The sequence below is a fragment of the Vombatus ursinus genome, unplaced genomic scaffold, assembly GCF_900497805.2.
Source record: "Vombatus ursinus unplaced genomic scaffold, bare-nosed wombat genome assembly UNPS02014807.1, whole genome shotgun sequence".
Taxonomy (NCBI): Eukaryota; Metazoa; Chordata; class Mammalia; order Diprotodontia; family Vombatidae; genus Vombatus; species Vombatus ursinus.
In genome coordinates, this window is record NW_020954585.1 from 54,874,220 (window position 1) to 54,887,817 (window position 13,598).

General features: G+C 39.7%; 1 protein-coding gene across 2 annotated transcripts in view; it reads left to right on the forward strand.

The window, feature by feature from the left end:
- LOC114052259 (cAMP-dependent protein kinase type I-beta regulatory subunit) overlaps positions 1-11,141 on the forward strand; it is a 247,615-nt gene extending 236,474 nt beyond the window's left edge. For both annotated transcript variants that reach the window (XM_027874783.1, XM_027874784.1), the window contains 2 exons: positions 9,327-9,408; positions 9,789-11,141. In XM_027874783.1, coding sequence (XP_027730584.1) covers positions 9,327-9,408; positions 9,789-9,961 — 255 coding nt within the window. In that variant the 3' untranslated portion in view covers positions 9,962-11,141. The remainder of the gene's footprint in view (positions 1-9,326; positions 9,409-9,788) is intronic.
- Positions 11,142-13,598: the final 2,457 nt, after the last annotated feature.

Genomic DNA, 13,598 nt, shown 5'->3' on the forward strand with positions numbered 1-13,598 from the left:
TCACTTTCTCTTTCTCTTCTCTATGAATTTCTTTCTCTCCTCTCCTCTCCTCTCCTCTCCTCTCCTCTTCTCTTCTCTTCTCTTTTCTCTTCTTCTTCCTCTTCCTCTCTTTCTCTTTCTCTTCTCTATGAATTTCTTTCTCTCCTCTTTTCTCTTCTCTCTTCTTCTTCCTCTTCCTCACTTTCTCTTTCTCTTCTCTATGAATTTCTTTCTCTCCTCTCCTCTCCTCTCCTCTTCTCTTCTCTTCTCTCTTCTTCTTCCTCTTCCTCACTTTCTCTTTCTCTTCTCTATGAATTTCTTTCTCTCCTCTCCTGTCCTCTCTTCTCCTGTCCTCTCCTCTCCTCTTCTCTTCTCTTCTCTCTTCTTCTTCCTCTTCCTCACTTTCTCTTTCTCTTCTCTATGAATTTCTTTCTGAAGAGAGTTTGGAAGCTGGCCATAGAGACAAGAAGATCTGAATTCGAATTCTGCCTAATACATGTAATACCTGTGTGATGCTGGGCAAGTCATTTAATCTCTCTGTGCCTCAGTTTGCTTATCCATAAAATGAGGGGGTTGGACAGGCCTTTAAGGTCCCTTCAAACTCCAGATCTATGGTTCTATGATCCTATGATCAATTCTACTAGACTGCAATCTTACTAGAATAGACTCTGTAAGGATCCTATGGTAAGGTCAGGGACTATTTCATCTAAACCTCATATCTTCTCCAGTACTTAGCACTGAGACCTGCACCCAGTAGATGATACGTGTTTGTTGAATGAAAGAATGAAATATCTAGTATTGGATTCTATTTTCACTTGTAATGGTTATATTTTAATAAGTTTGTGTTTTATCTAGTATTATTGTTCATATTTTGAGTATTGCTCTGGATATATTTTTCTTTTTACTAAGAATGCAGCAGGTCATTTGGCATTTCAAAGATGTATGCTCCCAATTTTTTCCATAGAGATCTTATCCCTATTTTATAACTGAAAACAGTAGGAAAATAGGATTCACTTAGCAGAAATTGACTTCATAGCAGAATTTTGCAGGTTTAGTCTAGTTTATAAAGTCAATCAAAGTATCTGCTGTGTGCTAGTCACTGTGATAGTCATTGAGAATACAAATACAAAATGGAAACAGTCCCTGCCTTAAAGAAACTTATATTCTGTCAGTAGAGAGAGCATGTATACATATGTTTATAGAAAATATATACAAAGGAAATTAAGAATTTCCAACAAGGCAGAGGTTATCAGGAAAGACTTCAAGTAGAAAATAGTGCTTGAGATGAGCTTTGAAGGGAACCAGGGAGTCTAAGAGGTGGAGGTGAGGAAGAAGTTCATTCCAGGCATAGAGGGACAGCCAATGCAAAGACATTGAGTTGGGCGATTGACTGACCATCTCTATGGACCAGTAAGATAGTCAGTTTCAGTTATTCATAAAGGAATGTTTATAGGACTAATAGTAATATTTTCTTATCATAAAGGACCTCCTAGGTGATCCTTGATTGTTTTTTCCTTGATGTCTAATGGTCTAGAAGTCTTTTGTTAGAGGTTGGTCTGCTCGCATCCCATGAATCTCTCATGAAATATGCCACACTTGAGATGAGGATTAAAATTATGGCATGTGTATTTAAACGTAAAGTTTGGCTGTTAGAAGTAGTTGGCTTATTTGTAGCTCTGGTCTTACTCAGTGGCAGGAAGAATTTACAACGCTTAACCCAAGAATGGAAAAAGATGTATCTGGAATAAGTATCAATCACTTCTGCCAAACTTAGTGTTTATTGTGAAACTCAGACATCTCTGTCCTAGGAACCCTGTACTATAGGCTGCTTCAGGATTAACTGCACTAGCAGAGTCAAAGAAATTGTTTGTCTTTTTTTCTTCCCCTAATGGGAAGTAATATTCAGATCCACCAATTTTCTGAAAACAGGATGGAACATGAAGTCAGATACCACTGTGAGGCTAAATTCCATGATTACTGAATGCTCTCCTTGATGTTCAAAAATGGCACCCTTCTTGTGCTGATCTGTCACCAGAGACGGACACGTTTTGGTGCTTGAAAGCCCTGTCAGTTTGTTTATCATCTTACAAGGAGCAGGTTGACAAAAATTGGAATTAATGAAAACAGAAGGCAGCCTTTTTTGTAGGGCCAGCTTCCTGTCCCTGTATAGTAAGTTAAATGATGGTTGTAAAGTCTTCAGGATGGGCTTTCATTTTCATTGAGATCTGGCTCAGATTTAAAGTGAAATAATAGAGTTATTTGTGACCTGAGTCTGACAGAGAATTTTATGAATGGATAATATGTCACAACTGAAAATGAATTTGTGAAATAGTGCTCTTCTCACCTCATGCTTTGCAGAGGTGGGGGGCTATCGATGTGTAACATTGCATACACGATTGGGCTTGATGATGTGCTAATTAATTTTGCTGAACTGTTTCCCCCCCTTTTTTGTTTTTATTCTGTGTCACAAGGAATGGTTCTCTGATTGAGGTGAGGGATGTAGTGGGTGATGGTAAAGTAATGATGGTGAAGTAAAAACCAAAAAAAAAATATTTTTAAATGGGTTACAGAATAAAGAAACAGGACACAGGTTAGATCACATCTTGGGCATTGTGTTCACTTCTGGACACCACATTTTAGGAAGGATATAGTGAAACTAGAGAGTATCTGAAAGACAGTGACCAAGGTGGTAAGGCATCTGGAGATCATCCTGTATAAAAATGGATCAAAGGAACTGAAGATGTTTAATTTGGAGAATAAAAAACTTATGGGACTGGGATAGCTTTCTATAAGCACTTGAAGGTCTGTCATATGGTAAAGGGATTGTGGTTGGCCCCAAAGAACCAGAAGCAATTTTGGGGGGATGCAGAGAAAGCATAATTAGACTTGATTAGACTTGGTATAAGGAAGGACTTCCTAAGAATTAGATGTGTCCAGAAGTGCTACCTTTCTAGTCTTCTTGCAATTCATTCCCCTCTGTGATCCAGTGACAATGGTCTGCTTGCTGTATGTATCACAAAACCCTCATCTTCCAACTGGGAGCCATTTTACTACATGCCTGGGATTCTCTCCCTCCTCATCTCCTGGCTTCCTTGGGTTTCTTCAAGTCTCAGCTATAGTCCTACTTTCTGGGGCTGCTAAATGGAGCAGTGGATAGAGAACCGGCCCTGGAGTCAGGAGGACTTGAGTTCAAATCCAGTCTCAGACCAGACGCTTGACACTTACTATCTGTGTGACCCTGGGCAAGTCGCTTAACCCCAATTGCCTTGCCCAAAAAAAAGAAAAAAGAAAAAAAAAGTCCTACCTTCTACAAGAAGACTTTACCAGTCTTCCTTAATCTTGTTGCTTCTCCTCTGAGATTTTCCCCAATTTACCTGATAAATTGTTTGTACATAGCTGTTTGCGTGTTGTCGCCCTGTGAGGGTGAATGAGTGAGGGTGAGTCCCACCCCACGTGGGACTGAGTGAGGATTATTATATTTCCTAGTGCTGCTACTGAGAATCAAGAGACATGGGCAGATTTTACTACCAGCTCTTCTGCTGTGTAACCTTGGACAAGCCCCTTTTCCTCCCTGACCCTCAGTTTCCTCATCTGTAAAAGTCAGGTGTTGAACCAAATAATCATAGGATCATGGATTTGGAGGTGGAAGGGGCCTTAGAGGTCATCTAGTCCAATCCCCTCATTTTTACAGATGTGGAACCTGAGGCCTAGAGAAATTGAGTGACTTGTCCAAGGTCACCCAGGTGACAGGGCAGACCCAGGATTTAAAGCTAGATCTTCTGACTTCAAATCCACACCACTTCATTTTTCTCTTCTACCTCAAAGAACAGTTTGTTGTTGTAGTTAACATGTTCAGCTTCCTATTTAGACAATCCCACCAGGGCCTTAGGCAAGCACAATATTCCTTGGAGATAAGATAGATTTCACATGAAGTTTACCAGGAGAAGCTGTGCCCAACCATCAGTCAAGTTAGCTTTATAAACATGACCAAGTGCAGATAAACAGTGGGGATGTAGGGATTGAGAAAATGCCACTGTTTACCAATAACTTGCAGATTCGTCAGCTGGTTGGCAACGGATGGATCTTCTGACTTATGTATGCTTTGGACTGTTTAGAGGTTACGATTATAAATTAACCTCGGGAATAGCCTAGCGTTTCACAAGTCTGAGTCTTGGGTGAGCCAGGGTGAGTGAGCCAAATATACCTTGAGAGTAAAGCACTCAGCAAATAGCTCTTAAAGGGCACCTGGGTGTCATTTAGAAGCTTTCTTTGAAGATAGTTTAATAAATGGTGGTCTAATTCCCTAAAAGGGTTACGGCTGAAGTCTAGAGTCTGTATTAACATGGTGAGGTTTATCAATGAATCACAGAATTTGAGAGTTGAAAGGGATATCAACAGGCATCTAATCCAACCCAATATGAATCTCCATGACAGTGTACTGGAAAAGTACAGTCTCTGCTTGAAGGCATCCAAGGAAAGGACCCTCTACCTCTAGAAGAAGTCCATTCCCCTTTTGGACAGCTGTAATTATTAGGGAAGGGGCAGCGAGGTGGCAGTATAATGCAGGGTTTGCCTGGCCTGAAGTCAGGAAGACTCAGCTTCCTGAATTCAAATACGGCCTCAGATACTTAGCAGCTGTGTGATCCTGGGCAAGTCATTTCACCCTATTTGCCTCAGTTTCCTCATCTGTAAAATGAGCTGGAGAAAGAAATGGCAAACCACTCCAGAATCTTTGCGAAGAAAATCCCAAAGAGTCACACATGACTGAAACAAATAACAACAAATTATTTGGGAGCTTTTCGTGACATCAAGCCTAAGTTGGTCTCTTTACAACTTCCAAATATTTCTTCTTGTTCTACCCTCTGGGGTCAAACCAAACAAGGCTACTCCTTTCTCCCCATGACAAGTCCTTCCCATGCTTGAAGACAGCTCTCATATATCTCTTCTTCTACAGGGTAAGGATGACAAATTCCTTCAACACATCTTCATATAAGATGGATTCAAATCTCACCACTCTCTTAGTAGTCTTCCTTCAAGATATTCTCTATCCTTCTTAAACCAAATTGCCCAGAACTGACCATAACCCTCCAGATGAGAGCTAACAAGGCTGCGCCTGCTACCCTGATATTGAACCATTAAAAACTACTTCGAGTCTGGCTAGCCATCCACCTGAATCCAGCTGTATTCTCCTCTGATCTATCCATAATATCTCCATCTTCTCCACAAAAATAGTGTAAGATACTTTAAACTTTAACAAAGTAGAGGTAACGTTATCCATGGCACCCATCATCTCTTAGTTCAGTGATCTTGTCAAAAAAGGAAATGAGGTTCACCTAGCATGATGTTTTATTTATTTTTTAATAAGTCTGCATTGCTGTCTTTTGTTGTTTATATCATAGTTTTATGCTGTATCTCCCCCTCCACTTCCCAAAAAGCCATCTCATATAACAAATAAAATTTTTAAGGACAAAAAGAAGAGGAAAAAATGAGTACGAGAAGCCTTTGAAGTACATTGAAAAAGTCCAAAAATATGTGTAACAGGTGATGCCTGTGTACCTCTTACTTCCATGAAGGAGTGGTTTGGTTAAGCACTCTCACTCATATCGCTTCTTTCAAGCCAGACCTTTTATTTATAATTTTGCAACAATCACTTTTGAGAGTTTTTTGCATGCATATGTCTATGTGTGTGAATGTTCTTTTCAACATTGTTGGTATGACCTGTTCTGGTTCTTTGTAATCACTGCTGCCCTTTTTAGATGTTTGCCAACCATCACTTGACTTTAGTTATCTGTTTCAGAATTTTCCCAGAAATCAAAGTAAAGCTCACTGGCTGATAGTTTGAAGACTCTCTTCTCTTCCCTTTTTCTTTTTTTCTTTTTTAAATGGGGACATTTGCTGTCCTCTAATTTCATGGTACTGCTCCTATTTTCTATGGTCTTTCAAATGTCACTCACAGTAAGTCAGAAATCATATATCTGCCAGTTCTTTCATTACCTGAGGATGTAGTCATCTGGGCCAGGTGTCTTGGATTCTCCAAGGGAAGCTAGTACTCTCTATCTCTTTATAGTCATAATCATAGCCGATAAACACTTATGAAACATATACTGTGTGCCAGGCACCAGGCTAAGCTCCTTATTTGTCTTGAGTGTCAACTCCCTATCGGTAATTTTTGTTGTGTCATTTCTAGTACAAGAGGTGTTCTCCTTGGTAGAGAAAACAAGAGAAAATAGAATTAAGCAGAGCTCTGCCTTCTTTCTGTCCTCCATTATCACCATTCCATAGACTTCAAGCAGGAGTTCTAGCCCTTCTTTGATCCTTCTTTTTCTCTAATATAGATAAAAAACAAGCCCTTTATTGTTCTTAACTTCCCTTGCCACCATCAGCTTATCCTGAGCTTTAGCATTCCTGACTCTGATGAATTCTTCCTGGGGTGCCTCTGTTTGTATAGGGGCCTGAAGTCTTTGCCCTGGAAAATCCAACTATCTCTGTGCCCTTCTCAGCCTGGAATATCCCTCTGTAAAATCTGCCTCTTTTTCCCATTAGTGAGTTCCTTCTGAGGACTCCATTTTGTGGAGGAACCCAAGATTGCCCTCATTCCCCTCCTGGCCCTATTCCTGACTTCTTGACCTCAAACCATACCCAGAGCTGGATATTTTCATTCTCGCTCTTGTCAATTTTCAGCTTCCTTTTGTGTGTTGTCTTACCCACAATGGAAAGTAAACTCCTTGAGTAAAGGGACTATTTTTTGCTTGTATATGTATCCCAAGTGCTTAGCACGTAGCAAACTCTTAATAAATGTTTGTTTCTTTCCTTTCTGTAGGATCATGTCATGCCCTGATGTTCATCCTCTGCTCTTACCCTTCTTCCATCTTTTTAAGTTTATGTAGATTGGAGAGTTCCCTGTGCATGCACATGGGTATCTTCAGAAAAGTCTCTCTTTCCCCATTAGAATTGCTTCCTTTTGTGTCTTCACAGTTTCATTCTTGAGCATCCTCCATCCCTTCTTAGCTGACTTCCTGTGTAGCATTTTAGTCCATGAGATCCTACTTATCTTTTCTCTGAACCCTTTGAAATCTGTTTGTCCAAACCTAGGGTCATCTGTCAAAAACTCTGTGAGTGAGGGAATACTTTCCCCTAGCGTTCACATTTTTTTTCTGCCTCTCTGGCACATAGTGGGCACTTCCCAAATGTTTATTCGATTTGATTGATTGATTTCCATCCCAATTCTCCCCTTTAAGTGAGAATCAGGTCCAGAATACAGTTTCTTTTTCTTGGTTCCTCCATCTTTTGAAGGATAAAATTCATTGGTAAGGCAGAGCAAAAAGCTATTAGCTGCTGCACTGCTTTTGGCAGAGAGATTTCCAGCAAATGTCTGGATAATTGATCATTGAAATCCTCTATTAATCCTTATAGACTATCAGCTCCTTAAGAACAGAGACTGTTTTTGTTGTTGTTGTTGTTGTGTTTTTTGTTTGTTTGTTTGTTTGCCATTTTCTGCATCTCCAGCATTTACCACAGTGACTGGAAAATAGTAGACACTTAATGAATGCTAGTTTATTGACTGACTATATCATTCTAGGCTTTTGTGCTTGCCTGGTTTGTGATCTGTTTCCTAAAGTTGTCATCTATTTTCTCTTTCTGTCAGGTGGCATGTAGCATACTCCAATGACAAAGTAGTTTCTGTTTATCTCTCCATTGACCTTTACCCAATTTATCCCCATCTTGTTAACTCCTCTTTCCATACTTTCATTCCCCCCCCCCCAGGAGTAGACCTTCTTAATATATAGTAGTAGCTTCCCTGTCACTTCTTCCTTTAACTCATCAAGTTTCTCATGAATGAAGTATACCTATCTAGAGCCATGGTCCAGTCAAGGATTCCATCCCTCCACGTCTTAGTGATACCCGTGAAGTCAAATTTATCTCCATACTCTTAGGATTTGCATTTCCTCTTGTTTGTTTCCTAGATGTTGGGCATTTGCATATAGACATTTGAGGTCATGGGTTTTACTACTGACTCCTTCCTTGGATTTTGTCTTCCATGAACTTCTGGATATTTCAGCTGCTCTTTTTCTTTCTTCTTTGTAGCATATTCTCCTTCCTTCTTTGGTAGCTGTGGCAGAGTTGGGGTTACATCTTACTGTGCCCCACAAGGATCCTCTAATTATTTTTTTTATTTGGAATGATCCAAGTTAACTCTTGGCAATCCAAATAGTCCAGTCTATTGCCCACTGTTCCTTTGGCAGGACACATGCAGAACTGAGCAAAGAAGATTTATCCTGCCATAATCAGGTGGTCAGTTTTTTGTCCTGACTTCTGGGTAGGGAATATAGTATGGTCTTCAGATTCATAAGGCAGTATATTTTTTATGACACTATACTGGATTCTAATCTTGACCCTGACCTTGGACAAATTGTTCCCCTCTCTGAGCCTCAGTTTCCTCCTCTGTAAAAGGAAAGGTTGGATTAGATGATCTCTAAGGTGACTTCCAGCTTGTGAGTGTATATCTGTACCAGAAATTCTATATGGTGAGCCTAGAAGAGTTGCATCTGACCGCATGTATTATTTCAGGGCTGTTGTTAATAAGTTTGGCGCCATTTTAGAGACGGGCCAGAGAGCAATAAAAATATCTTGATCAGCTCTATTTTCTAGGTTGCATGGGTCTAAAGGTTGTCCTTTTAATGTGTAATGTATTTTGTGGTGGCTTTATAAAGCATTTCTTAATTGTTATTCTGCCATGTCAATTCAGCCCACGGTCTTAGTGTTAATAATTTAACAGTAAAAATATCTCCCCTACTCCCCCCGCCCCTTTTCAGGTGATCATGGTGGGGGCAAGTCAGATCAGCCAGTTGATGATATGTCCCTGAAAACACACTACTACTACTGTGTACTGAGAGGACATAGAGGGTACTGGAAGGCTTCCCAGTCCTTGAGAATTAGTACAAGGTCAGTTGGAAGAAAGGGCTGTTTTAATGACAAGAGATACATACTCCCCTTCAAAAGGAAAGAAATCATTTTTTTTCTGAAAAATTTCCGATCTACTGCACAAGTCGGCAGGCCCTGGCAAATGTGTTACTTTGTAAGTTTCCAGTTGTGATACACTGTTCATGTGTTCCCAGAAACAAAAATGGAAGCTTGATGACTAGAGAAACACAGCATGTGGAAAGCTACATCCAACCAGTTGGATCATTCCACTGAATAGCTTACATTTCTCCCAACCTTAAGTGTCTCTGAAGAGGAAGAAGAATCTAACATTAATTGGTTCACTGGGCTCCGTGCTTAAATAGTATAAAAAAGGGAAACATTTAACTTATTTTGGTTTTTCCCCCTTTTCTCTCATCATTTCCTAGGGCACAGCTTCTGTTCTTCAGCGCAGGTCTGATAATGAGGAGTATGTGGAGGTTGGAAGACTCGGACCGTCAGATTACTTTGGTGAGACTACCAAATTCTGTTTCAAACACAAATGCTTGGCAATTTGTGTTTTCTCTCTTGATTTAAAGGCATTTTCCCCATCCCACCTTCTAAATGTGCTTGCTTCACTTTTTTTTAAAATCAATAACAGTGTCTTTAAAGCGTGATGAATATCTGCAGAGTATTTTTAAATGACTTCATCATACAAAACCCTTATAGGAATATGCATGCTTCTTGCTTAGCAGACACCTATCCTTCAATCTCCTTTGGGTCCATAATATGTGTATACACACACACACACACACACACACACACACACACACACACCCCTTTTGTGGCTTACTTTTGAAAGAAGAAGAGAAATTCAAATTCCATGACCATTTTTTTCTTCCTCTTTTCAGGAGAGATAGCACTATTGCTCAACCGTCCTCGGGCAGCCACAGTAGTGGCTCGTGGACCACTGAAGTGTGTGAAACTTGATCGTCCTCGTTTTGAGCGAGTGCTTGGTCCCTGCTCGGAAATCCTGAAGAGGAACATTCAGAGATACAACAGCTTCATCTCCCTTACCGTTTAAGGGAGTCCTTCCTTCTTCTTAACCCCCTCCAATATCTGCCTGCCTTTAAATGTTAACCTTGTGACTCGTAGGTTTGACCTGGGCCATTTCATAGCTTTACCAAGTCATGTAGTTTTTGGTGACTCTTTATGTTTCTGTCTGATGCACTGGAGAGAATTGATCATATTTAGTGTCAGGGAAGACAACGGATTTGGATGAGATTCACTTTTTGGCACCTTGGATGAATTCTAAGATTTGTGGCTCACATATCTGGGAATAAAATACTCACCTTGTGCATTTTGTTTGTTTGTTTTAAGTAAACCCCCCTATTTTATACATATACTTTATCCCATTCAGTCCTTACAGCAATCCCACGAGTTAGAGAATTCATATATTATTGTCCTATTTTACAGGCAAGGAAACTGAGGATCAATGAAAGTAAATGCCTTGTCCAAGATAGCACATCTAGGAAATGGCAGTCTGGATTTGAACCCAGGGCTTTCACTGATAATCCATTGCTTTTCCCACTGTACCAGACTGCCAAAGAAAGAGCAGTCTTTTCTTTTAGCTGAATTGATCAAAAACAGGTATTTCTCCAACCTGAAAATGAGAGAGGGTGCTCCTAGGTTTTTCATATGAGAGGCAGTAAGAAAGGCAACAGTGTTCCAGAACTCTCCAATATTGAACCCTAGGTCATTTTGTTTGTCATTTAAACCCGTAGTCTGCTTTCTAACTCTGGTTTGCAAATGACGTCTTGAAAGGGTGGGTTTGTTGTTTTGTGGACTGTAGGCAACAGTGTCTGAGTTGGGTGGGCCTCCTTAACATTAAAAGGGGGAAAGGAATGTTAATAATAACAGATGCTTTAGCTTTTCTATTTTTAACTCCACCAAGAGTTGACTGCCTCAGTGGGTAGAATCCTTGAATGAGCTTATCATGCTAGTCTTTGGGTGGCATTATAATCTATAGGTCAGAGGGCTTTATCCTGCTTTCCAGGAATTTACCATCTAGTTTGGACAAACCATTACAAATTAAAGAATAATACATGAGATGTCCCTCTTTCCTTGATACCTCACCCCATTTCTGCTTGACTTAGGTCTCAGCAACTCAGCTCTTAATAGAGATCAGGCGATCACCTGGAAATTGTATCCCCAGCCATCTAATCCCAAACTCCATGAAGTTAATAAACATTTTTAAAAATTTATTTTTAGGTTTCAACATTCACTGTTATAAGATTTTGAGTTTTAAATTTTCTTCCCCTTCCTGCTCCCCAAGACAGCCTTCCCTTCTGCCCTCCCTTTTATTTCCCTTTCCCCCTCTTACTTCCTATAGGGTAAGATAGATTTCTGCACCCAAGTGGATGTGTATGTTATCCCGTCTTTGAGCCAAATCCAATGAGAGTACCGTTTAAACAATGCTCCCCTCCCTCCCTTCTTTCCATCTGCTGTAATAGGTCTTTGTCCTCTTCATGTGAAGTAATTTACCCTTTTCTGTCTCCTTTCCTCTTCTCCCAATACAATCCTTTTTTTCACTCCCTAATTAATTTTTTTATATCATCACATCAAACACCCTATATAGACAGTACAGACTAACACTATACATAGACAGATACCCTCTGTCTATGTATACCCCTCCTAAATGTAATAATGATAGGTCTCAAGAGTTACAAGTATCATCTTACCATGCAGGGATGTAAACAGTTTACTCTTTTACTGAATAACGTTTTGTTTTTTTTTCTTTGCTGTTTACCTTTTCATGCTTCTCTTGAGTCAACTTGTATTTGAAGATCGAATTTTCTGTTCAGCTCTGGTCTTTTCATCAGGAAGATCTGGAAGTCCCTCGTTTCACTGAATGTCCATCCCCTCCCCTGAAAGATTATGTTCAGTTTTGCTGGGTAGTTGATCCTTGGTTGTAATCCAAGCTCCTTTGCCTTCCAGAATATCATATTCCAAGCCCTCTAATCCTGAATGTGGTTCCATGATATTTAAATGGCTTCTTTCTGACAGTTTGCATTATTTTCTCCTTGACCTGATAATTCTGGAATTTGGCTACAATATTTCTTGGAGTTTTCACATTGGGATCTCTTTTAGGAGGTGATCAGTAGATTCTTTCAATGACTATTCTACCCTCTGGCTCTGGGACCTCAGGGCAGTTTTCCTTGATAATTTCTTGAAAGATGCTGTCTAGGCTCATTTTTTGATCATGGCTTTCAAGTAGACCACTAATTGTTAAATTATCTCTCCTGGATCTATTTTCCAGGTCAGTTGTTTTTCCAGTGAGGTATTTTACATTTTCTCCTATTTTTTCATCCTTTTGATTTTGTTTGACTGATTCTTGATGTCTCATAGAATCATTAGTTTTCACTTACCCAATTCTAATTTTTAAGGAATTGTTTTTTTTTTCCCAGTTAACTTTTGTACTTCTCTTTCCATTTGGCCAATTCTACTTTTTAAGGAGTTGTTTTCTTTGGTCAATTTTTGTCCTTCCTTTTCTAAACATTGACTGTCTCTTGCATACCTCTCATTTCTTTCCCCAATTTTTCTTCTGCCTCTCTTATTTTACTTTTAAAATCCTTCTTGAGCTCTTCCAAGAAGGCTTTTTGTGCTTGAGACCAATTCATATTCCCCTTTGAGGTTTTGGATGTAGGTATATTGACAATATAGCCCTCTTCTGAATTTGTGTTTTGATCTTCCCTGTCACCATACTAATTCTTCATGGCCAATGTTTGTTTTTGTTTCTTGGTCATCTTGTTTGCCTATTTCCTGGCTTTTAAAGTTGAGCTCTCCTGCTGGAGCACAGGGGACACTGTCCCAAACTTCTTGTGCTGGGGGCCAGGGATCTAGTCATTGGCTTTAGTAAGCATTTTAAAAGTGCTTACCATATGCCAGGCACTGTGCTAAGCACTATGGATACAAAGAAAGGCAAAAAAAGTAGTTCCAGTCAACAAGGAACTCATATTCTAATGGGGGCAATTCATAGTTACTTTAATGTCCACCTAAACCCTCTCAGTAGAGGTCGAAACTCTGGTAAGTCTAACCAAGTTGGAAAGTATAGGCCTCCTAAAGGACTCTCTGTCATCTAAGAATCAGCCTGGCTACGTTCATAGAGGTTCATCACCAGAGGGCTGAGAACCAAGTGATGATTTTTTTTTCCGTCCATACAAGGAGCTATAATTTATGTTGATTAAATGGAATACCCATATCAGTGGAATCAATTATTTTTGAGATATTTTTAATTATAGTAATGGAGACCTCTATAGAATCAGTAAATGTCTAAATAAAGGCTGAGGTGAGAGAGGAGTAGGATATGGAAATGGGAAGATACATGTGTGTGGCTAAAGTCAAAAAAGTGGCCCAGGTGTTGCTCAGCCCTGAAGAGACAGAAATTGTAGACCAACAGCTTAAAATCACAGAAATCTGGCCTTTCTTTCTTTGATGTAACCACCCTGGCCACCTTCCATAGGTAACAATATACCTTTAGAACATTTAACTGCCCTAAATAAAATCTTTAAATATTTAATTAAATAATTGGATTTTCCTAGCCTGACTCAGAAAACCAAGTCTCATGGAATCAGAGAATCCTAGAGTTGGGAAAGATTTCAGAGGCCATTTAGTTTGACATCCTTCCTAATAAACAAATCCCCTATTAGTGCACAAGAGAA